Source organism: Cotesia typhae, unplaced genomic scaffold (genome assembly GCF_013202065.1).
Source record: "Cotesia typhae breed Kobodo isofemale line unplaced genomic scaffold, CoteBio_Ctyphae contig_50, whole genome shotgun sequence".
In the NCBI taxonomy this organism is placed as follows: domain Eukaryota; kingdom Metazoa; phylum Arthropoda; class Insecta; order Hymenoptera; family Braconidae; genus Cotesia; species Cotesia typhae.
In genome coordinates, this window is record NW_027423758.1 from 254,338 (window position 1) to 281,511 (window position 27,174).

The 27,174-nt window shown below is 27.0% G+C and overlaps 1 protein-coding gene and 1 long non-coding RNA gene across 3 annotated transcripts in view; one reads left to right on the plus strand and one right to left on the minus strand.

Annotated features, from left to right (window-relative positions):
* Positions 1-27,174, minus strand: part of LOC141531826 (uncharacterized) — an 81,569-nt gene that overhangs the window by 16,687 nt on the left and 37,708 nt on the right. The gene's annotated exons all lie outside the window — the stretch shown is intronic.
* On the plus strand, positions 1,921-26,996 carry LOC141531732 (uncharacterized). Its single transcript, XM_074249684.1, has 8 exons — positions 1,921-2,215; positions 17,709-18,137; positions 19,440-19,662; positions 20,572-20,711; positions 22,159-22,311; positions 22,853-23,033; positions 23,112-23,251; positions 24,338-26,996. The coding sequence occupies exons 2-8, from the start codon at positions 17,807-17,809 to the stop codon at positions 24,610-24,612; spliced, it is 1,443 nt and encodes a 480-aa protein (XP_074105785.1). The 5' UTR covers positions 1,921-2,215; positions 17,709-17,806; the 3' UTR covers positions 24,613-26,996.

Consider the following 27,174-nt stretch of genomic DNA (forward strand, 5'->3'; position numbering starts at 1 on the left):
ATTGTATATTTTAAAATAAATATAATATTTGTAAATGCCCGAATTTATGGGCGGATCCCTTATCGCTTCAGGACTTTGGGTGAAATTGACTACGAAAAATTCTCGGTCGTTAATTATCGAGGGTCCATTTTTTTTTTGGTAGATAAAATCAGTCACGATAATGTTTTAATATTGTATTTAAAAGTCAAATTTATATGTCGGCTAAAAATTACCTCCCAATGCGAATTGCACGCCTTATAGTTAAAAAAAAAATTTAGTTGAATGAAATTAGACTCGTTTATTGTAAAGAAATCTCTTATTTAATTTCCACCAACTAAAACAATTAAATGAAATTATTTCAGACACATTAAATCATTTCTGTCAACATTATGCATAAAAATAATACAATAAGCACATTTTGAGAAAGAAAAATGATTGTTTAACTTGTCAAAATTTTTTTTTAAACGATTAATTGCAATTCTTAGATAAAAAAGTGGTTTTAATTGCTTGGTGGGGATTTATTGAGTCTTTATGGGAGCTTAACATTGTTTTGTTTAGTTATTAGTATATTTCTCGACTAGGAAAGTGATTTAAAAATTTTTTTAACTGAGTTATAATAAAAAAAAAAAAAAAAAAAAAAAAAAATAGTAAGAATTGTGAAAAAATTTCCAATCAGTCGCCATTTTTTTGAAAATTAACATTTTTTTAAATTCCATACGTGCGACGATAACTACATCTTTACTGAGTAAAAAAAAATTTAGGTTTTAATTTTTAGATGATCCGTTTTTATCGATCCGATTATGAAGGGGGAAATTTTTTCTGGTGCTCTACGAAATTGTTAATAACTTTGTAATAATTAAATATTTAAAAAAAAAAAATTCAGTGTAATAATCTTTAATGTACCCTTAATAAAATAAAAAAAATCCGATCCCCAAATTCCTCTATTTTCCCTGTCAAAAAAATTCCCAAAAATCAATTTTTTTTCTCGACCGTCAGTGATGTTCTCCTTTAATAAATGACCTTGTATCTTGTGAACTATTGACATTTTTAAAGATCTAAGCTCATCCCGATGTTACTCTCAACAAGAGCTTTCATTTGAGTACCCACATCAATTTTTCATATATTTATATTTATTATATATTTGTATATATGAAAAATATATAAAAATGCATGTGGGTACTCAAATGAAAGCTCTTGTTGAGTGTAACATCGGGATGAGCTTAGATCTTCAAAAACGTCAATATTTAAAAAAGTACAGTGCAATTTAACAAAATTTATTATTTAATAAAGCAAAATTTTTTTTTTTTAAATATATCGTAAATTTTTTTATGTTATCCTTGAAAATTTATCTTTAATCACCGTCAATACAAAAAAAAAATTTCTATCCCATTATTACGCCATACTTCATTACAAAAGTTCTCCAGTTTCTCATTAAAAACAACTCCAATTAAAACTATCAACAATGAAACTATAAACAAGAACCCGCAGTGACATTGTTGCCTTAATCATTTGTGTCATCGAGATGTTTAATGTTTAATATTGCAAGACGGACTCGAATAAAGTGACTAAATAAACAAAGTAAATGTTTCCCCCTGCGCTGTAAGGTTCCGCCGGGAAAAAAGCTCGCTCCACACTTCTAAACAAAGGAGAACAAAAACTAGTACACCGATAGGATAGTTTGCTCAGGTGTTCTTACACGTCCTAGAGGAGGTCTGCCGACCTGGAGGGCGCAGGTGCGAGAGTCAAAAGCGCCGGCGCCAAAAAATTCACCCCTTCAGAGTCCACCCTCCCAGAATCTTCTACTTTGACACACTCCGAGTGCCCGTGTAAGTCATCACAGTGATATCGCGGACCATTGTCGCGATTCGCGATTATCGCTAAAATTTATTTCGAGTTTTTTTTTAGAAAAATTTATAAAAAAAAAGTGTCGGAGAGAATTTTAAAAAATTACAAATTATTGTTAATAATAATTTTTCTTTCTTTTTGGTTTATTTTTGGAACTATGCCGAATTGTGGAACTTCCAAGGGTTAAAGTGTCCTTTTACCTCTAAGTAGGTGACAAAAGTTTACACAGAAATCGATACTCATCACTTTGCCTTCAGATGAGCACAAGTGCTTCATTGTAACATAAAGAGAAGCGGCGGTGAGTTGAGCACGTAACAAGTGGCTCTGTTTCACCAGCCCACGGTCTCAATCACTTGTTGGGTGATCTGCAATCTTATGTTGTCTTACACTGGTATGCTTTTTTTAAGATGTTTGCTTTTGAAATGGAGTTTTGCGCGGGAGGAATTGCAGAAGAAAGGAATTCTTGCGGCGCATTTTATTCCTCAAAGGAATTTTTCTTTTTTTTTTTTCAATTGTTAGAAGAAGAAAATTCTTTGTTTAAAATGAAGTTTTTTAGTCCACTCTTCCCCTTCCCCAAAAAATTTTACTTCAATTTTTATCTTGTTAAAAAAAAGTTAAAATTCAAATTTTTTGAAAATTAAATTTTTTTTTTTTGAAAAATTTTAATTTTGACGAAAATTGTTTTCAACTTTTTTTTTTTTTAAATATTTAATATTTAGATTTATAAAAATATTAAAAGAAACAAAAAAATGATTTTGAGCAATTTTTTTTTTTAATAAATTTTTTAATTTAAAAATTTTATTTGATTTCAAATAATTAAACTTCTTAAAAATTTTGAAGTGCAAAAATTATTAAAATTTATTAATATCAAATTTTTGTTTTGATAAAATTTTATTTTTTTTTAACTTAAATTTTTATTTTTATTTTAAATTAAAAATATTTTATAAACTAAAAAAAAAAATTTACGTGATTAAAGTAAAAATTCTTAAACAGAAAATTACTTTACTTAAAAACTTTATAACTTTATTTAAGACAATGAAATTCAGTTCCATGATTCTTGATTCCCAGACAAGATATCCAGGACAAAATAGCTCCAAAATAAATATCCAAAAAATTAATTATCAATAATTTTTAACAAATTAATTACAGTAAAAATTTTCACTTGTAATTTTTATGAATTTTCACTAGTAAAACTTTTTAATTAATTTTTTTTTAAATATTGCTGTCAAAATATAAAATAGAATTAGATTTAATCAATTAGATAATGTAATATAAATAATTAATCAAATATATTTATTAATTATTAAAAGAAATTATTTTTGCAACATTTTTAAAGAAACTAATTTATTTTGGGGATTTTTTGTCCGAATTAAAAAAAATTGCTATTTATTTTTTCAATTGTGAATTTTAAAATCTTTCAGATTTTTTAATCCATAAAAATAAAAAATAACTTCGATTGTTTTCAACAAAGTTTTTTTTCTTAAAAAAAAATTTTTATTTTGCCGAAAAATTTGTTTTATTGAAAAAAATAATCATATGTAAAAATATGGAAGTATAATAGATTGTTAAAAATACTTTATTATGCAACTTTGCTAAATTTTCCGGGTGAATAGTGATGAGACAATTTTTAGCGAATTTACAAGTTTAAAATAAAATGAAAAATAAATTTACAAAAAAAAAAAAAAAAGTTTGCACTTTTCGAAAGAAAAACAATAAAAAAAGGAAAATTAAGTTTTTTCATTAAAATAATAGCATTTGATGTTCGTGAGCGTTAAGCGGATCACTTTTCGAAATAAATATTACTTTATCAGAGAATATTTATTTACAATCGTATTATTTCGCCTCGGGAGGATCTTCTCGGTAATCCGTGTTACAATTTAAAATAAAGAGGCTTAAATAAAGATGAGATAACGATTTTAATGAATTATTGAAAATGTTTAATGTGAAAAGTTAACAAATATAAAACATTTATGATTTGTTTTGCTAAAACTGAGAAAACGAATCGTTTTTACATTAGAATACATTCAATTTTAACTCCGCCAAGGAAATGGAATTCGGGAATAAAATAAAATCGAGTTTTCGACAACATCACAAATCGTATCGACATTTCCAAGCACTAGAGATTCTGGCTGTTTGATATTTCAGAGGAGATATTTGTACGTGTCTGCAAACTTGAACGCGTCTTTTTAAGGAATTGACCGATTGGAATCTTATTTGCGGAGTAGATAAGTTCAATTTGTTTAAATTGCGGAACAAATAATCATTAATACTCAAATTTTAGTAGGAAAGTTTGGAAACTTTTTTATGTAAACTCTAACTTCTATTTTTTTTTTTTTTTTAATTTAAATTCGATAGATGTCCTGAACTAATAAATTTATTTTTGAGGAGTTTTTAGGAATCAACAATCTTTTTTTTTTTTTTTTTTTTTTGTAGATATAAGCGAATAATATTTTCGAAACAATCGGTATAGTAATATGACACTTAAGTTGACAGATATAAAAATTATTTTAGATATTTACAACAATTAAATTGTTATACAAAAAATTAAATTAAAAAATTTCACATGTAAAAATTAATAAAAATTACAAGTGAAAATTTTTAGAAGCATTTTTTTGTTGTAATTGATTTATTAAAAATATTTTTAAAATTAACTTCAGTATTATATAGTAATTTAAATATTAATGAAAAAAAAAAAAAAAATTATTCTTTTCTGATCTTTAAAAAAAAAAAATAACTAAAAATTCCTACTCGTTTAAAAAATAAAATTTTCTGTTTTTCGTATTTTTCATTTATTAATGATTATAACTCAAAAACTAATCAATCGATTGATTTGATTTTTTGTTAATATCTTTCTTATAATATCCCCAAGATCTCTAAAAAAAATTAACTCAAAATTTTGATCCGTTCAAAAAATAAAATTTTTTGTTTTTTGTATTTTGTATTTTTTAATGACTTTAATTTAGAAATTAATCGACCGATTGAGTTTATTTTTTGTAATCTTACTTTTCATAGTGTGTCAAAGGTTTTTACAAAAAAAAATTACTAGAGACTTAAATCGTTAGAAAATTTAAATTAGATCAAATAAAATGTAAAAATATGAGCTTGATTTTTGGAAATTCGAGAAAAATTAATTTTTAATTTTTCAAAAAAAAAAAAAAAAAAAAATAAATAAATAAATACTAAAAACAGAATATTGTTTAACCCAACCGCGAGAGTCTGAAGAAATTTAAAAATAAGTTTCAATAAAGAAACAAAAAAAAAAAATAGTTTTTCTTCAGGGTAGTAATATGACTTTCAAAGAGCATTTCTTATCGGTCTTAAATGTCAATAGCGTAATAAAAGGGCAAATAAGCAATTGCAGAAAACAAGTTGAAGCATACATGTAAAGATAAATAAAAATCCGGCACCCTTGACGCCCACCAATACAACACCAGTAATCGTGCATACAATCAAAAACTAAAAGCATAATCCCCGGCGACTGGATCTCAGACCGTTTCTTATATTATTCAGCGTAATATCGCGTGATTCGGTGAAACTTGCCGTCATAAAATGCTCCACCCACCTGCATGTTCTCTTTTTTGTCGTACTAGTGCGGTTTTATTAGTACAGCGTAATATCTTGGGTTGAGAAACTTTCTGGACGGAAAACTCTCCAGTGTACTCCAGTTATGTTGTTAAAATAGATTAAAATTAAAACAAAAATGTACGATGAAAATACCAATGACTTAAAGTTACCGTAACTTGGCTGCTCTTTGGTATAATTCAATCTCGAAAAGTTTTAACACTCCCCCCATCCGATTTTTCCCATCCCGCAATCCAACAACTCGAAGATTAATAAATTTTATCGTAGTAAAATATTTTTAGCGTAATGTGAGTTAATGTTTGATATAAAATTTAACACAAGTTTATTTTTATAAATTACGGATATTTATACTCGGCTGTTTATTTATACGCGAGGCCGTAACATGTTATTTTGACGCACGATGGTGAAAAACTTCCATTCATCCCTCTCGTGACAGAAACACGACAAACTCACGTATATTTGTCATTTCGGATAAATACACGTTAAATTAAAAATATTCCTCGAGGAATCTGTCAACAAGGTTTTTATTTCATTTAATAAAGCGTTGAGTGATTTATGTAATTGAATTTTCATCATATGAAATATTGTTTTTAATTAATTTTTTTTTTATTATTATCAATAAAAATTGAAGATAATTTCATTGTGAGATTTGTAATTTTTCTTAACGATTTTATGAAAGATTTTGGACAGAAGGCGCCCAATTTTACTCCTTAGCGCTTCTACATTAAGATATTTTTTTTTTTTTTTTATTATATTTGTTAAGATATTTTAGGCTGAGACGATTTATTTAATTTTACAGAATTTTTAACAAGAGCTTTAATGCCCAAAATATCTTAAGAAATGCCTAAACACAGCTCCTATTAAAAGCAGAACTCAAAATTCCAATTTTTAAATTCGTCGAGTCGGAATATAGCAAAATTTTTTAAAAGTTACGTTATGAGAACAAATACAACCGTTAGATTTTTATAAAATCTACTAAAAAGAGACACGATTAATTTTTTATAAAATTTAGTAATTAAAAAAAAAAAATTAGTAATTTTTTCTAAAGTAATAAGTCGCTCAATATTGTTATTAAATTTCCTAAAAAATTATCAATTAAAAAGAATATTAGTAATAAAAATACCTTCCGATGCTTTTTATAAAATTTTGGACTAATTTTATGAAAGATTTCGTGAACTTAAAGCATCTGGCGCCTAATTTTAACCCCAAACCCAGCCTGGAGCGCTTTATAATAAAAAAATAGTATTTCCAGAGTAATTATCATAAGAATTTAAAGTCTCAAGCGTGTTTTAACGATAGGCATCGCTAAAAAATCTAATTTCAAAGTTTTATCTGAGAATTAATTAACGTAATTACGGGCAAATAGTTGAGCAAAAGAATTTGCAACAGATTTATCAGCGGGAATGAAAAAAAAAAGTTTCTAGATTTTTTTCTATCCTCAGAGGTTTGAATGAAAAAATATTAAAGCGGGAATTGAAATGACATTAACGACAGTGGCCTACTTTGATAATAACCGGGGAAAAAATGCGTGAAAAAGTGGCGAGTAAATATGCAATTAATTTTTATGGAATTCATGATTCAAAGTTGAGGGTGGATGACAAAAAAAAATAAAATATTAAAAAATGTCAATGCTTACAGCGACGCTAATGGGTATGCTTGGTTATAATTGACGAAGGTAGACATGGAAATTAATCGTGATTTGTTACTTAACTGTAACGGGTGGATATCGTCGAGTGACGAGGGAATATTATTGCAAGATTGATAACTTTATCGGGTCACTGTAGTTTACAGTAGCGATGAAAAAATTGGTTTGGAAAAATAAATTTAGATATTTTTAATTCAATTTTTTTTTGGTTATAATAAGAGTCTAATTAATGTTTGCTTTTTCGCGAGCGTGAAATTAAAATAAACCGCATTGTGTAGAGTGTTTTGCTATTCTTTTTTTAATTATCTAGAGTAGTGCTGTCGGGAATATTGTTGGAGCAGAGCGGAATTAGATTAAATAGTGTTGGTATGTTTTTGGTGGCTTTTTGGCAACATGACAATTCAACCGATGAATAATTACGTCGCTTGTTTCGATGATATCGTTATCATTGGTTACAACTCTTGTGACATTAATGGAAATCACAGTAATGCCGATAATAATGATAAAGGATAATATGGAGATAATTGATGTTTTTTTTTTTTTTTGAAAAAAAAAATGAAATAAAATTATTTTTGATTTATCGGGAGAAAATTTTTGGCACTAACACAATTGATCTGATGACAAAATAAACGTGGCAAATTACGATGTAAATTGTGATGATAATTAATTAAAATTATTGTATAAATGCTTGATAATTGTTTTAATATAAATGTTGATTATAATGCTAAAAAATTTTTTTTTAATTTAAAAATATCATTAGTTGACAAAATACAATGTCATTTTTTAATCATTGACATTTTTTAAGATATAAACTCATTTCGATGTTACACTCATCAAGACCTTTAATTCAAGTACCCACATGGCATTTTTTATATATTTTATAAATATGATATTTTTGGAATATATAAATATATAAAATATATGAAAAATTGATGTGGGTACTTAAATGAAAGCTCTTGATCAGTGTAAAATCGGGATGAACTTATATCTTTCAAAACGTCAATATTTCACAAGATAAAAGGTCATTTTTTAATTATGTATTTAGAGATAAAGCATTTTTTAATTTTTTAATGCAACCTAAATATTTATTATCATAAATTGACTATTGGTGAGGATGATATGAAACCTTAAAAAGGCATAACTTCAGGTCAAGACCTTTCTAATGATACTAAATTTAACCACAAAAATCCATTTTATCATATAAATATATAGGCCACAAAATTTTTTTTTCTCTCAATAGATAATGCATAAATTTTTTATAAAAAAATTTTTTTATCAATTTTTCTTAAAAATTTGTTATTATTATTATTGTTATTATTATTATAACTGATTTCTTCCTAGTTGTAATTATAAGTTGATAAATAATAATAATAATAATAAACAGAATTTTTACCGCAATATTTACTTAAATTTTATAAATAACTAAAAGTAAATAAAGTCAAATAAAAAATTTAAACCGAAGGATCTCTAATTTCTCGCAAAAAAAGAGAAAAACTGTCAGAGTGTCTGATATTTCTATGATGCATTTAACCAATAAATTCTCGTCATCCGTCAACTGCCAGCAAATAATAAGAATAATAATAATAACCCAAGAGAAAATCAAATATTTAATGTCCAAGTTTAATTTTTTCCCTCGCGTAAAAGTAATTTGGAAAAAAAAAAAAATAGCTTATGCAGTTTTTAATTTCCCTTTGCTTGTAGCCTTTTGGGCGACGCATAATTAAGGGGTTGAAAGCTCCCAAACTTTTACCTTTTCTTTAGATTTATATTACTAGACCACGTCTGACTGCGGTCTTGCCACGTTATGCCGAGTAAATTAATTCCGTCACAGTTTAACTGCCAGATTAACTTCATTACTCATTTACCCCCCAATCACTGACTGAATAAAAAATAATAATAGTAATAATAAAACCGGAGTAATCAATTAAATATTATTAAATTTATTTTTGATGGCATTTTAACAGAGTAATTATTAATTGTTGTTGTAAGGCGGAATTTAACTAGTCATAAAAGCGTCTACTGACAAATTCCTTGGGTAATTTTAAGTGCAAGCGACTTTACGGGCAATAAATACTTGGCGAATAATCAATATGTGCTAAATATGATTTAAAGTTAAAGCTAAAAGTCTATTCATTTGAATTCTGACAATAATCTTCTGATATTTTTACGATGTTTGCCGTCTTTTATTATTAATTGTTCCGATAGTTTAGAAGCTATTGCTTTTCAGTTATGGGTTGGGTAATTTTACGGTGAAAAAATTTAATTTTTCCGAATAATTTAATATCTTTTGTAGAACTTTTAAAGTTACGATCTTTTTCTTGTGTATTTTTTTTTTTTTTTTTTTAAACATTAACAGTTTCACGATGGAGATTTATGCGATGAACGTATTCATAAAGCATTTTTTGTAATGTTCACGGACTTTATTGCAGAGAAGAATAAGCGGAGTTTATTTTAGAATAATATTTTTATAAATTTTTCTTTTTTCAGGAATGTTATCCCACTATAACTTAACATAGTTATTATTCTTCGTAATAAAACATTTTTACTGTGTTTTTCAAATCAAAATTCATTGAAATAATTATTATAGTCGGTATTGCTGTAGAATATTATGGAAAATAGTCAAAAAATTCATTATTTCTATAAATATTTCGTTTTTTTGTAAATTTAATTCAACCAAAGCAAATAATTTACCGGAATAATTTTTGAAACATCGTTTTTATGTTAATAAAACAAAATCCGTGAAATTCTAAAAAAAATTACAGAAAAAATGCAATTAATTCATTTCCATCAAACGAAAATCTAAAACGAGGAGAAAGCATAAAAAATAATAATTTTTTGATTTTTTTTTACTGAAACGCAAAAATCACCTTATTACATCTTAAAAAATGACCTTTTAGATATTTTCCGAGCTAAAATCAACAGAATGAATCACTAAGCTCATAATTCTTCTAAAAAAATTCAAGAACTCAATTCCAAAACCCAAAAAGTCTATTTTCTCTTCGAACATCAAACAACACCATTAAACAAATAACCCTCCCCATTTCCCAGCTTCCTCTCCAATAAATCAGAAAAGCGTAAAAGCTTAAAATTTTACCGTAAATATTGATAAACCGGAGCCCCAGCGGTATCAGCCACATTCATCTAAATTACAACTTTCTCCAAAACAATGTTCCCATTAAATATTGCAGTTAATAACAGTTTATTAAGGTAATTACCATAAATGTATTACCGATACAAATCAGCGCTTAAAGTCCTGGAGGTTCGATAGAAAATAAATAATCACACCGAATGATTCACCATGCAAATAAAAAAAATTTGATTCAAAATTAATTTAAGATTATGAATAAGTTTTGAGATCAATCCAAATTTAAAATAGATTTGTAGATAAAAATTAGCACTCTTGTAGAACTTTCGATCTTGCTTCAGAATTTTAATAAACGCTTGAGAATATTTAGGATATTTTATATTTAAAATATTCTTAAATCTTTATTTAAAATATTAAATCAAGATTGATCTCAAACTAATTTATATTTGCGTCAAAATATACTGAAAAAAAAAAATTCTTGACTGGAGTTTAAATTTTTTTGGCTCAAAAAAATATCAAGGAAGATTGAAAATTTCTTGAATGAAGTCAAAGTTTCTTGAGACAAAATAAAATTACTTTTATTTACTTTTTTATGTGTATGAATTTAAATCTTAAATTCATTTTAAATCAGATTTTTTTTTTTTTTTGCACGGGTATAAATCTAATTAGCTTAAGAATTATAATCAGGCAATCGTAAGAAACCCCAGATTGTAAGCAAAGGTCTTAGATTAGTGAGTAATTACGGATTAAGTGATCAATGTACTGCGTTACCGGAGTCAGAGGTTGAAGGTGATTTTCTCGGGTCTGGGTCACTCGGGATGAAACCAGGTGGTGGGTGGATCGCTTGTAAGCTTCGTGTTACCCTCAAAATAAATGGGGCTCCGATCGATAATATGTGCCGTGGAGATGACGTTAGTTGTATGAACAGTTCGCAAAATGTAAATAGTTGATACTCTGTTCTGGCGAAAATGCACCGAGAACATGTACTTATATGTTGAAAAGTAACAACTTAGCAGTCTATCCCTTGCTCTGCAGTCTTTGGGCGGGTCGGGACGTGAGTAGAATGGAATGACCTTCGCTTTTATTATATTAGCCGTACTTTTATTTATATCCAACAATTTATAATAAATAAGCTATAAGCGAATGTTGAAACAATTATTTATCGAACAGTTTTTAATAACGCACTTCAGGTGTCCAGCGGGAGGAAACTTTTTTAAGGTCTGGCTATATTCTAAGTCGTAAAAAGTATTTACCGTCCTTGTTATTGAATTTTTTTTATTGCTCAGCTATGAGCTAGGGTCGTAAATTCTGAATAGGTTAGAGGATTTGCGGGAATTTTTACGATCTAGGTAGTTTAACCTTTTTCTAGATCCTCTGGTGATGAACTATAGTGACACTAAATGAAGGCTGTCAGTTAAATCGGTTTAGTTTGAAATTTGCACACTTTTTTAGGAAAATTCATGCGCTCAGTTTGAGACAATTTTAAGACAAAGGGTCAGAATTACGGAAAAATTTATAAACAACATTTCTATAAAAAATTGAATTTTTTTATAGTTAATTACTCTTATCATTTTTTTTGACTCAAAATTTTAAGTTTTAAATTTAAATAATTAATTTTTTTACATTCAAAAATAAATTTATGACTTTTAGTTGAAATAAATAATAAAAAAAGAAAAGTCATGACCTTTTTTATAGAAGATGAAATTTTCGACAAAAAAAAAAAATAATGTTTTTTTCGTATTATAAATTATAAATATTTTCCCGAAAATTTAAGAAATAAATTTTGTTGAGTTCTCTTTAGCTAGATTTCATCGAAATTTATCAATTACATTGGCTCTAAAATTAAAATTAAGTCGGAATTTTGCTAGAATATCATCTAACTAGTCGAATATAGCTCAAAAATAGTATTCCTTCGAAGATTTATATTTATTTGCAATATAACGCGGTTTGTAAACACGATACCACCTACAATTCTTAACGGATTTAGATGAAACTTGGTACACATATTCTTTGGATAATAACCTTGAATGAGTTCGAAGATGAGCAAAATTCGTCAGTAAGTTTCGAAATGGTAGCTCTTCAAAATTATCAAAATAGTGAGAATCACGTTTTCGGTGAATTTATTGATGTATAACTTTTGATTAAAAAGGGATGGCTGATTTTGGATAAATTCATGTAAAAGCTCATGAAATTATCTTTAATTTGACGTGTATAACATTGACATTTTCACCGATTTTAGTTATTTTATTAAAGTTAAGAGTGCAATTGAAACATTTTCAGGCAATGTTTTGTACAAAAAAATTATAAATATTTTTCTATCGAGAATTCTCAACAGATCCTAATATAATTAAAATAAAAACCATTTAAATTGCAGTTGCAATATTTAAAAATATTATAAGTTTAAGTAAAATTGATAATTAATTTTTTGGTAACAATTATTAAGTCTTAAAATCAAATTAATAATTTTTTTTAATTTATTGTTTTGAATTGTTTTATTAAAAAATTTATTTATTCAAAATATTTTGTCCGGGGATATTTATTTAGTGGGTATTTTGTGTCTGGGGACATTTTTTCTGGAGATCAAAAATAATGGAACTGTAAATTAAGAGATTTTTTTTAAAACTTTCGATATAAATGACTTGAAAAGAATCGTTAAAAAGAAATTCTAGTTAAAAAATAAAGATTTAACTCAGCAGAGTCATTTTCAGAACGTGACACCTTCCCTTCAAAAAATAATCGGTAAAGAATTCACGTTTTCATTGTAAAAAATAACTTTATTTCAGTTGTGTTCTATTTAACTTCGCTAACACTTGTAAATTTTAAACTTATTTCTTAATTTTTAAGAAACTACAGTTTTCCTCTTGAATTTTTCTTTGCTAATGGTACTTTCCGAAGAAAAAGGACTAGAAAACAATTAACGAGGTTTTGAATTACTTTAAACTTGAGCAAAAAACAACTCTCTAATTTTTTTTTACTCCAAATAACAGAATCAATCAATTTGTACCTCGAGGATTTATTGCGTTGGAAAATTTTCCCGATAAAATGGATTGAATATAAAAATAATTATTATTGTGTTCAGGTTGATTGGAATTATATTTCAATAAATAATTGAATACTAGAAATAAATTGGAATGAATACTGCGCAGGTCATTCAAATCATTTTTTTCAGAGCTATAAAGCCCATAATTAAAAAAGAAATACTTCATTTTCCGTTCTTTTCAATCCGATAAATGTCCAAACTTTTATCGTTATTTCTTCTTATCTCTATGTTATTTCCTTCATTGTTTCGCTGCGGACATCTAAACTTTAGATGGAAAACTTTTATTTCCACAAAAAAAAAAAAAAATTTGAATTTAAATGGAAATCGAAAACTTGATTGACGTGAAAAAATAGCTTTACTTTGTGGAAATTTTCACGTGAATTGGTAAAAATTAATTTTTGTTTGAATAAATTCATATTAAATATTTTAAAATATTTCGGGGAGAATTAAACTGAGAGGAAATGAATTTTTTTAATAATAATAATGATTAACTGTCTAAAAATACATTTTGTACATTTTTTTTGAAGCTATAAAAATAATTTATATAGAAAATTGAGTCAGAAGTTAATTATTAACTAGTAACTTTCTTAAATATTGACATTTTTAAAGATGTAAGCTCATCACGACGTTACACTCATCAAGAGCTTTAATTTGAGTACCCACATACATTTTTATATATTTTTCATATATACATATATATATATATAATATATATAAATATATGAAAAATCGATGTGGGTACTCAAATGAAAGGTCTCGATGAGTGTAACGTCGGGGTGAGCTTACATTTTTAAAAATATCATTAGTTGACAAAATGCGACGTCATTTTTTAATTATTGACAATTTTTAAGATATAAACTCATTTTGATGTTACACTAATCGAGACCTTTCATTTAAGTACCCACATGGCATTTTATATATATATATATACATATGATATTTATGAAATATATAAATATATAAAATATATGAAATATATGAAAAATTGATGTGGGTACTCAAATGAAAGGTCTCGATGAGTGTAACTTCAGGATGAGCTTGTATCTTAAAAAATGTCAATAGTTCTCAAGATACACGGTCATTTCTTAATTATGTATCCTGGACAAAAAATTTTTCTTATTCTTTTAATAATATAGATAATTTAATTTCGGATCTTTGAAAGGTATCCGATGAAAACTACCAACAAAAAAAATTTTTTAACTACAATAATGATAATAATAATGTTATTACTCAAGTTCTTAACGAGAGCTAGTTTTCAACAAGAACGATATAATGAAAATGAATTTCACAAAGTTATCAGTAGCAAAGTTTAATAATAATAAAAATTAACTGGAGTGTAAATACTTATAAAAAGCACTCAGTAAAGTGAAGAAATAAAAGTCACATGTTCACATTTTGACGGTGCTTTAAAAGGTACTTGGGAATAACTCTCAGCACTAATTTCCGCGGAAATATTAAAGATTTATTCACCAGGCGAATAACTCACATTGAAAAGCGGTGGATGGTTAAGAATCGAGCTATTGTTTATTTTAGATGAATCTATTTTTTCATTACGACCATTATTGGGTTTGCTGATCGATATCCATATCTTTAGCGCTGTCCCTTTCTAGCCTCGAGGAGTAGAGAGTAAAGCCTATCTGCCCATGAATGCACTTCCTCTGGCACGATTACCTGCATACCGCTCAAGTGTGCCTTTAAATATTCAATCTGCTATTATATATTTTATTGACGAGACAAGGCATTGTTTAAATTAACTTCTAAAAGGAATTCAGAATGAATAATGGACTTCCGTTCTTTTTTTTCGAGTCGGACATTTTTTTTTAACATAATTTCGCCAAAAAAAATTTTAAAATAGCGCTGGATTAAAAGTTTTTCGAGTATTTATTTATTTTTGGGATATAACGCGAGGTGTAAGCAAAATTGCGTCCACAGTTCTTGACCGATCTTTATGAAATTTTGTGGGTTTATTCTATGAATCAATACCAAGTTCAAGTTTAAAGATGAGCTAAATCAGCCGGTTAGTTTCGGAGTTGTAGGTGTTTGAAAAAAAATTTTTTTTTCAAAAAATTTTGAATTTCTTCAATTTTATGGAAATTATTTTCAAGTCATAAATAATAGATTAAATATAAAAAATTTATCTCAAAGTTTACAGAATTACCTTCAATTTAAGCTATAATAAGTCTAGTATTAATAATTTTTTAAATTAATTCCGGGAATTTAAAAATTTGAAAAAAAATTTCAACTAATTGATTTTTGGCGGTTTTTTTTTATATAATTTTTAAGCCGTAAAATAAAGCTTAAATATAACAAATTTATGTCAAAATTCAAAATAAATTAATTTTTGAATTTTATTTTCAAATAATTTTTTTTTTTAAGATTAAATTTTTTTCAATATTCACACCAAAAATCGACCTAAAAATGTCGAGTGTAACCGAACAGCAATTTTTATACCAATTGTTCTTATTTTTTTGACAATCATTGTTTTTCTCAGGTCACACTTGTCCATAAAAATAATCGAAAAAAATAAAGTAAAAAAAAAAAAAAGCTTGACAATTCGATAAAAGCTTTTTCTATTTCTTACAATTTTTTTTACTTGTATTTTTCTTTGTTCTGGACCGAATTCTCCGAGCATACGTGTACTTATTTTTCAATTCCGTGTTTACCGATCCACTGGAGAGCAGTACTATATCGAATTCTTTAAAATTGCCAGTGAAAAAGAACCGCCTATCGAGAAACTAGATTGCTTTTATCTCAAGATCCAGTTATTTAAATCGAACGAGCTAAATAGTGACGTGAAGTGAATTTTCCGTTAAAGGTTAATTTACATCTGGTATAAATTGTATTAATGCTTGCTGCTCGACCTATTTAATTCCAATAGAATCGAATTTTCAGGTTATTTTTCTTAATCGCAACTGTTAAGAAGATTTAAATGCGGAATATTCAATAATTTATCGGAAAAAAGTAATAAATAGCCCAATAACTCTCTTTTTAACGGTGCCAGAAGAAAAATATATTTTTTTTTTTCAATTTATAAAACATTATAAAGTAATAAAAAATTTTTTTTACAAGTAAAATAATTTTAATTCATATTATTAAGAAAATAATAAAAATTTTGGGCTATCTTTTTATTGTCATATTTAATATTTAATTCTATAAAATTTATTAAGTAATAAAAAATATTACAAAATGATAATTAGACAAAAAAATAAGTCGGTAACGTCTCTGGTCTATTTTACCGAGCCTCAGAGTAATAAATAATGAAAAAAAAATTTTTATGGCCATAATTACTCTTAAAATTCAATTTTTCACATTGTAGCTCCCCAGGCTGGATAATTACGCCCCAGAGGGCGCCAATTGCCCATAAACAAAGTCAGTAACGTCTTAGATCTTTTATACCGAGCCAAGAAAGTGAAAAATAGAAGCTTAATTCATAAAAACTCTAATTTAATTTAAAAAAAAAATTTTTTTTAATTTATAATTTTATTTTCTAAGTGTTACCTTAAAAAAATTTTTTTAAATTACATTATAAGTAATAAAAAAATTTTTTTATGGCCATAATTAGTTTTAAAATTTAATTTATAATTCTGTGACTTTCCAGGTTGGGTTAGTGCACTTTTTGGACGCCATTTGTTCGGTAAACGAGGTCGGTAACGTCTCGACCCTTTATTATCGACCCGCGAAGCTGTCAGACGGTTTTCTCGGGAAAATTGCGTCAAATAAATAATTTTTATTGAAAAATTAAAAAATTAAGAAAAAATAGAGCAAAATAGAAGTAAGGCGAGCTTACGACGCAAAATCTCGATTAGTTAAACTTGAACCGGAAGCTCGCGATTACCAGTCAGAATCAGCAGAGGCAAATTACGATGTGAGTAATATAACCCGTGTGTTGTACGCAGTATAGGTGGCCAGTGGTATAATCAGGATAGCAAAAGCAACAGTGTCACTTGCACGCTATGTCCGATATTATGGATTATTAACAATTATATACACTGACATACTACTCATGTTTATCTTCATTAACCCGATTAAACTCGTTAGCTATCGGTCGCTCAAAATGCAACAATTATAGTAAAAATAATAATAACAATAATAATAATAATAATAATAATAATAATAATAATAATAATAATAATAATAATAATAATAATAATAATAACAATAAAAATAAAAGAGTGATCTACATTGTATAAGTAGTCGGTGCGTTTTGAATAAAATTAAATAACTCTCGCTTAACGAACACGGCCATGAAACATGAAAGTTTAATAATTATTATAAATAATAAATAAATAAATAAATAAATAAATATATAAATAGTCGGTGATAAAGTTATTTTGTAACTGATTTTGAAATCAATGGTTTTAACTAATACATATTTATTTATATATTTTTTACGGATGTGTATACTGAGCGGAAAATTATAATTGACTAGAAATTTGTTACGTAGTAATTAATAATTAGTTAATTGAATAATTAATCAATTACACTGATTTAATGGTAATTGTAATTATTGTTGGTTAATTGTGTTTAATTAGGGATAAGGGGACGAATAATGAAGAATGAAGAATAAAGATGGGAAGTATTAAAATTACGATTGAGTTTTAAAATTACCCGCGGATATAACGGCAAGAAAATGAAGGTGTGGATTGTGTTCCTTCTTTGCTTCGGAAGTGGACTGGCGCAGACTATAGCGAGGTGTCCGAACCCCGGGGATATCAGACCCTGCTCCTGTTCGGTTAAGAAGAACGGGTTGGATGTTATATGCGAAAGCACGGATCATGGGCATATTAACAAGGCCCTCACGGCCCTTAAACAACAGAATTCTGTCATTTTTTACCTCAAGTTGAGGCACAACAACCTTCCCAAGCTTCCTGGGTTCGTTTTTCTCGGGCTGGTCGTCCAGCATTTGGCGATTCATAACAGCAGTTTGGCGACTGTTGAAGAAAATTCGCTCAGTTCTATTGGTAAGTTTGATTTTTGGGACAATAATTTAATTTTGAACTATTTTTGGGTTGGAAAAATTTTTGCACAGAAAAATTTCTTGACTGGAAAATAAAATTCTTGACTCGAGAAAATTTTCGAAGTGGTGAAAATTTTTTTTGAAATTTTATTTTTGATGAAAGTACTTTTTTTTCTAATTCAAATTATCATAAATAATTGATACAATAAATTTTTATATTTGATCAAGATTTTTAGATACTTTAGGGAAGCAGCGGGACTTACTTCAGTTGAGAAAAAAATTTTCTCACCTTGAGAAAATTTTTCTCTTGAATATTTGATACCCATTTTATATTATTTTAGCGTGCAATTATACATATTGAATGAAAAAAAAAAAAAAAAAAAAAAAAAAATGATTCGATATTATTTGATCTTCCCATTTGACATTTTAATTAATAAAAATTTAATTATATCGAGATATTTGATTTTTTGGAGCAAGAGAGAAATTTTCTCGATAAGAAAATTTATTTCTATCAATAATTAAATTTTTTGGAGCAAAAGACTGAATTTTCTCAAAACAAAAAAACTTGCTTGACTTAAATAAATTTTTTTGGCAAGATACATATTTTTTAAAGCAAGAGAATTAATTTTGTAGAAAAAAGTAAAATTTCTTATCAAAAAAAAATTTTTTTTTCGCTCAAAAAAATAATTACGAAAAATATTTTCTTGGCTCAAATGAACCTTTTTTTCTGTGTAAAAAGAATAGATTAGAAGATATAGCTGACTCAATATTGGATTTGAAATTATTTAAAGAAGAATTTTTGGAAAAATTGTAAAGTCAAAATAACTGTAACTTTTGAATTATTGATTTTTGAAAAAAATGTTCTGACTGAAAGTTGTAGATAATTTAATCTTGGATAATTTTGATTGATAAAAATTTTTTTAAAACTAATATTTTAGAAGATATAGCCAATTTAATTGTAAAAATATTAGAAGAAATTTTTTTTAGACAAAAGTTGTAAAAAAATTCAGTAAGATCAATATTTCATCCAAGTTTAAAATCAAAGAACTTCTAATGTTAAGATCTAATTAAACTTTTCTCATTAATTATTTCTTGAAAGTCAATAAATCTAAATACAATAAATTCCATTTGAAAATCAATCCCAATCACCCAATTGATTACCGTTAAATTGGAATTTACAATCAAAAACAAAATGCAGTTGGTAATTAAATTTCCGCGATTGAAATAGCTTCCATTTAGTGAATTACAAATTATTCTATTATCAGCAACAACAATGACAATATTTCATAAATTATAATCATTACAGCGAAAGGACTCACTCAGCTGGATTTGTCGCAAAATTCCCTGGCAACAGTCCCTTCACCAGCTCTGGCAAACCTTCACGCTTTGATAATTCTGAATCTTAACAGAAACAAAATCCACGAATTGCGTAGCAAGTCTTTCGCGGGGTTGGACACTCTGGAAATTCTGAGTCTCTACGAGAACAAAATAAACAGCATCGACCCGGACGCCTTCAAAGGCCTTGACGAGTGAGTAAATTTAAGCGAAATATCAACTTCTATTTTCATGAAATACTAAACAAGGCATTAAAGAATCGTTAAAATTGTATTACCGTGACCGCTGAAAAAATTCGTGTCAAAGGACGAAATATTTTTTATCATTCATTACGGTCAGAGTAATGCAGTTTGAGTTCCATAATTTTTTATCCTCCGACAAAATATCTTAAATAATTAATTTTTTTAATAAAATAATTCAAAAAAAAAATATCAATTTTTTTTTTGACACTTATTAATTGTTACCAAAAAATTAATTATCAATATTACTAAAACTTATAATATTTTTGAATATTGCTACTACCTCAACATCGATTTAATTTTTTAAGGAAAAATTAGTTCGACAATTTTTAATTAATAAATGCAAACGCAATTATTGAGAGGATAAATTTTATTCTGTACACTGATAAAAGGATTTGTTTATTTTTAAGGAAGTCCTTTCGCTTCAGTTGAGTCGCAACAACTTTAGTAGTCAATATTTGATGAATTAAAATAAAAAATTCTTAAAATAAAAAATTAAAAATTTGAGGCATTAATCGTTGAAATTTTAAAAATAAAAAAAAAAATATTTGTTAACTGTTAATAAATATTTATTAACTATTAATAAATACTTATTAACTATTAATAAATCTACTTTAATCTCAAATAAATATTTATTCAATTTTAAAAAATATTTAATAAATTAAATAATTGTCTTTAAATAAATGAAATTATTAATAGTTAATAAATCCTTCAATTTTATCCGGAGATATTTTTTTTGAGATATTTTGTCGGAGGATCAAGACCCCTGATACCGCAATTTGGACTCCATTAAATTTATTCTCTTTCTATTATTATGTTCCATCCACTGGATTGGTTGAAACGGTATTTTATTTACAAATAAAGCCGGAAATTAAAGCGTCTTAATCTCGGAGGAAATCTTCTTACAAATATACCCACCCCGGCATTGTCATCCCTGGATGTTTTGAAAAAGCTCGAGATGCAAGAAAATAAAATATCAAGTATTAAAGAAGGCGACTTTGAAGGTAAACTTTTTTTTTTTTTTTTAAATAAATACCTTACATCCTTTTATTTTTCTTTTAGTATTCTTCTTAGTTTTTCTTATTGAGGGTCAGTCTCCCGGGACTTGAATAAAAAATTCATTATGTACGATAGCCCGAAAGGATGCCAACTTTTGCGAAATTTTATTTATGTTTTATTTACTCAAGTAAAGTCACTGACTTTTTTGTAAACTCATTTTTCGTTTTACAACAAGGATTTATTAGTTTGCAGTTGTTATTAATCTAAAAATATATTTTCAGCCAGAAATAATATTTTTTATTGCCAGTATTTAAATCTATAAAATTTATCAAGTAATAAAAAATATTACAAAATGATATTTAGACAAAAAAGTAAGTCGGTAACGTCTCTGGTCCATTTTACCTTTAATAAATAATGAAAAAAAATTTTTTTATGGCCATAATTACTCTTAAAATTCAATTTTTCACATTGTGACTCTCCAGGCTGGATTAGTACGCGCCGTGGGGCGCCAATTGCCCGTAAACAAAGTCGGTAACGTCTTAGATCTATTGTACCGAGCCAAGAAAGTGAAAAATAGAAGCTTAATTCATAAAATCCCCGATTTAATAAATGTAAAAAAAAAAAAAAAAAAAAAAAAAAAAATTAAAATTAAAATTAAAATGAAGTTATGAGGCGTGCATTTTTTCAAAAGGTATCTCATTAGCTGAGATTATACGTCACCGTTACGAGAACACGGTACCATTTCCTGAGCTTTAGATCTCGGTTAATGCAACTAAACCAACAATATATTCTTGTACTGTGTAATAAATTTTTATGCGAACAATATTCCCTAGTTTATAGTTCATCTCCCGGCACATGTAGGGTAATATAAAGATACTTAGCCGGTGCTTCAGCTACAGCCTTTTCACTCTCTCGACTCGTAAGGACGTGAATTTTTCAATGGACTGTTACTATCTCGGTCACTGATCTCTTATGGAGTCGCTGCTTTTAAATTAGCTTTCAGCGAATTCATAACAAGTACTCTGTACTCTCCACGGGTATTACATATTCATATTTCAAAGCATCATAAGCAGATTAAAAAAATGAAAGCCAAACTGCGTCTCTTTGGCGGATTATACTATAAGAAGAAAAAAAAAAAAAAAAAAAAAAACTTTGCAGGATTAACTACTTTTAAAAAAACGCATAAACCATTTTATTCTGGGTTTGCGTTATCAAGCTAGTTTTGTTTATTATTTTACTCGGTTTTACGACCACAATGGTGCTATGAATTTTTATGGATACTTAGAATCATCACGGGAAAATAATTTTATTGCTTTCTCTCCCGAATAATTATCCGTTTAACGTAACGATGTAACAAACGTTTATGAAACTTTTAAGTTTAAGTATTACGCCGTTTTTTTTTTAATTTTTATTTTTTTTTCTGACTGTTTTCTGTTTTGTCCTCCCTATCAGGATTAAAAGGCCTGGACTCGTTGGTATTGGCGCATAATCAAATCAACGAAGTACCTGCCAGAGTATTTTCACACTTGACGCAATTGAACTCGCTGGAACTCGAAGGGAACAGAATAACGCGCGTTGATCCTGACGCTTTCATAGGGTTGGAAGGTAAATACACTTCTATTTCTATGCAAGTGTAAACTGTAATTACAAACTTTGTGTTGTTGGTTTGTTTGCTTTTCATTTTATTTTATTTATTTTTTTTTTTTTTTTTTTTTTTTTGTATAATTAAAGACTACACTGATAGAAGAGTTTGTTTATAAATTACTTTATTTAAAATTAATTTATTATACCATTGAATAAAATTTTTTTGCAGTTAATAATTATAACGAGAAAACAGTTTTTTTGATTTAAATTCGTAGATTTATTTAAAATAATTTAAAAATACGTATTTAATGTCAAAAAATTTTTTTGATTGAAATTTGGATTTTTAAAATTTCGGAAATTAACTATATCTAAAAAAAAAAAAAAATTATTAGCCTTATAAAAAAATTTTTATATCATTTTTGTGCATAATGTTGACAGATATGATTTAATTTGACGGAAAATTTATATTTTTTGATCGTAAAAAATTTTTATAAAATTTTCAGGAAATTAAAAAGCAAAATCAACTTAACAGAAAAATTAGATACGCTAATTAAATTTACAGAAAACCTCCAGTATTTACGACTCGGAGAAAATAACTTGCACGTAATACCGAGCGATGCACTCCGACGTCTTCATCGTCTCCGGCATCTGGATCTAAGATCTAATAACATAACAGTCCTTCCGGAGGACGCTTTCGCAGGATACGGAGATTCCATATCCTTTCTCAATCTCCAGAAAAATTTGTAATTATCTTGAAAGCTTTTTTTTCTAAGTTTTATTTATTCAACGAATCAACTTTTATTTTTTTTTATTTTTTAAAGAATCAAAGTGCTACCGCCGACGATTTTCGATAATTTGAACTCGCTGCAGTCGTTGAATTTGGGTAATAACAAGTTGATCCATATTCCCGAAGAAATTACTGGAGGAATGATCGACACTCTAGTAATGATCGACATTACGGGTTTGTATTTTTTTTTTTTTTTTACTTTAAAGTAGAAACAATTATTTAATATAAATATTTAACTCGTCTTAAAAAAGGTCTACGGGCTTCAAAAAAATTTTTTTTCACTGTTTCGTTGTAAAGCTTTTTTAGAAAATTGAATGCCCTTTAATTTGACGCAATCAAAAAGCCTGTACGATGATTTGCCGCGGAGTTATCGTCAGTCAAAGCAAAAAAGTACTTTTTCACTTTGACAATCAATAACTCTGGAAATAATGATCATATAGAAAATTGGAGGACGGTTTTGAAAACTACATAATATTCTCTATAAGATAGCGTGAATGGCTTTTGTCAAAAAAATTTTTTTTGAATTGAAAAATTTAACTGAAAAAACGACAAAAATTCGCATAATTAAGGATATTTGGATAACTTGGTATAACTTTGGATAAAAGGGATGAACAAAGGATATCGTCGGTAATTTTTCAACCTCCAAGTGTCCCCTAAAATCCCTAAAAAATTCAAAGCGCTGCGATTTTTTTTTTTTCATAGTGCCCCAAAGCTTCAAATTTTTTGTTTTTGCAAAAATCATCATTATGAGCAATTTTTCGAATTTTATTCATTTCTTCAATGAAAAAAAAATTTTTTGCTCAAAAATCTTTATTTTTTCAATCAGAGAAATTATATTTTCAAAAAATTAAAAAAAAAAATCAATCTCTGTGATTGAAAAAATCTTTTTTTTTTTATCGCTACAACTGCCTTAGTTTCAAATTTTATTTTAAAAAATCAATAAAAAAAAAATCGATATACCCCCCGCAGATTTCGGCTTTTATTCACAGAAAATTTGAAAAAAGGTCTCGATGAGTGTAATATCGGAGTGAGCTTATATCTTTAAAAATGTCAATAGTTCACAAGAAACAAGGTCATTTTTAAATTATGTATTTATAATTAAAATCTATAAAATATTCCCGAAAGTTGATCAAAAATTAATAAATATGCTTTTATGCATATTTTACAAAGTTTTCTAGACAGTTAATTTCTTATTAATATATTTTAATCCAAACGAAGCTTAAAAAAAGTTGTAATAATAATAATAATTTAATATTCCAGATAATCCTTTAATCTGCACCTGCGACCTGCAGTGGTTTCCCTACTGGCTAAAGAAGCTAAAAGGACAAGACGACGACACGATGTCCAAAAAAAGGACAGTATGTACAATGCCAAACGAGAGGCGGGAGTACGTACTCCAAAATTTGCCTCTCGAGAAGATGGGTTGCGTTAGCAAAGCCGGTAAAATATCATCATCTTCAAATATTATTGCGTCAAACCCCACACAGATACTAGCGCTCCATCTCGCGTTCTGCGTAACCTCTCTATTGCATTAATACCCGAGTTAACCTTTGCCGAATTGAAGAATAATAGAATATCATAACAAAAAGTAAACCAAGAAACACTCAGCCCTATTATTGTAATTATTTCTTAACAAAAACAAACATTCCAGTTAGCAATTATTTATTTTAAATTATTACACATGAATTTTCATTTCTCACGGACTTTCACTTCTCTACTCCCGCGAAGAAAGCAATTATCATAGACAATGAAAACACACCGTTTTTATTATTATTTTTTCATAACACTTAAATGGGCAACAATATACAATACACAATATAAATATAAACATAAATATATATTGTATCTTGTAACTCACTTGGACAATCCAAAACTTTTAAATTTTTTATCGAAAGTATTATACATATCAAATGCCAACTATTTTATTCGGTTTTAAATTTTGATCGAAAGTCTAGGTAAGGTTTTTTATTTTATTTATCAAGACACCTTTTTAATACACCGCAGAAAAATTTGCCGAGTCGATAAAATTAAATTTTTCCGGAGTTCTATTCTCGCCGAGAATTTTATTTATTTTATAGAAAAACGCGGAGTGAATTTTAGATAAAAATAAAAAATAGTTATTTGTTTGAAAATTTTTTAATTCGTACAAATTTTTAATGTTTAAAAAAAATTGCATAGATATTTTTTTTTAATTTTTACAAGTAGAATTTTTTATGATCATTTATTTGTTTAAAAATCCCCAAAAATTGCTATTTAAGTAATTAATTTTATTTAAAGTAGTAATGTCAAAAATTTAATATTTTACGTCAGGATTTATCAAAAAGACTTATTAAATCAAGTTAATGTTTCAAAATTAAAAAAAATAAAAAAAAAAAAAAATACAAGTAGAGGTATTTAGGCCGCGCAATAGACTGTTGGATCCGGCTCTAACTTACCGAAAAATTGGACTGGGTTCGAGCCCGGCGTACAACAAAGAATATTTTTCAATCTTAAAACAAATTTAAAAAAAAAAAAAATTAATATTTAAAAATTTAATCTTCAGATAAATTATTCGAAGCATTTTTTAGTGATTTGGTATTAAAAAATTGATAACTAAAGCGGAGTTTAGAATCAAAATTCTCGAAATTAATCGTAAAAATGGACTCTAATTCCTTATTGGTTTAAAATTAAAGCGCGCGCAATTTAAATTTCTATTTAAATGTAAAAACTCCGCACTTGGATTTTTTTCGGATTAAAATTCACTCCAGAATTTTTATATTGTAAATTTTAAAAGTTCAAAAAACAAGAAAAGTATAAAAGTAATGAATAATGATGTAATATTATGAAAAACTAATTCCGGTAATATTTTTGTTGACATAATTTGCATAAAATATTACCGCGTAATAACTTTTCAATAAAAATATCCCACTCAAGTAATTAATTACCGATTGATAAGAAATAAATCGATTAAAAGTGAAAACTTGCTATGTTACGCTAACGCGATTACGTCACAGCAGTTGCGCTCGGGTTTTTTCGGACGCTGTCGCCGCGCAATGCATTGTTCCAAAAAATTCGAGGTTAGAACTTGGAACTGAGAACTGCGAGTAGTTTTGCAAGTAAAAAACAATTAAAAAGGTGTTCTTATGAGTAAAATATGTAATTATTGGAATCATTATAAGAATTAGAGTACCATGACACAATAACGCGTGAGATATTAAAAAAAAAAAAAAAAAAAAGTTAGTACTCTTTATAACAGGAAACGCAGACGGATTAAATTTGCATAGATTAAATAAACACGAGTCCTGGTATATTTATATAAGTAGCCATATCAATATTCATTAAAGTAATGTATACTTATACAGATATATTGATTTATTATAAATAAAAATTTTAATTATTGATAATTATTGATTGAACCATTTGGATAGCACGCTTTGCACTTTAATAGATTAAAAATTAGGTTAGAATTTAATGAAAGTCACTATCCTCTTCAAGCGGATGATTATACATATCATTAATGTTTTCCAGTGCGTTATATTATATATTAATATTTATAGTGATATAAATTTATATATTGTTGATGTAGTTAGATATATATATATATATATATATATATATATATATTTATAGTTCGATAGCTACCTTAACCATAATAATCATAAACATATCTCCCTGTATTGGGAACCGTGAAAGGTCTGTTTTATCGGAAGATGTATACAATTTATGGTTATAACGATAAATTTTAAATAATGGTTCTTTTCATAAAGATCTTTAATATCGATTTCGTTTGATAAATGTTTATTGCTGGAGAATTTATGGAGAAATTCGAGCATTTTTTTGTTTAAATGGTGGTCAAAATATCAAAAAATTAATATATCGATAGATTTTTTGCCTTCAAAAGTAGAAAAAAATTTTGACATTTTTTTTGATAAAATTTTAAATTCGGATAAAATTAAAAAATTTTTTTAAGTTTGTAGAATTGTTTTAATCAATTTTTTTTTTTAACTATTTATTTTTTTATGTATTTTTCAAAAAATAAATGTATCAAAATTTTCAAAAAAATTAAAATTTATAAAATTCTTCGTAAGTTTGTCAATTAAAAGAATTTTTTTTTTTTT

Excerpts from the sequence above, each read along its gene's own strand:
- LOC141531732 (XM_074249684.1), top strand. The coding sequence starts at position 17,807 with ATGAAGGTGTGGATTGTGTTCCTTCTTTGCTTCGGAAGTGGACTGGCG. Across the intron at positions 22,312-22,852 it reads CGCTTTCATAGGGTTGGAAG|AAAACCTCCAGTATTTACGA; the intron begins GTAAATACACTT and ends TTAAATTTACAG. Across the intron at positions 23,252-24,337 it reads AGTAATGATCGACATTACGG|ATAATCCTTTAATCTGCACC; the intron begins GTTTGTATTTTT and ends TTAATATTCCAG.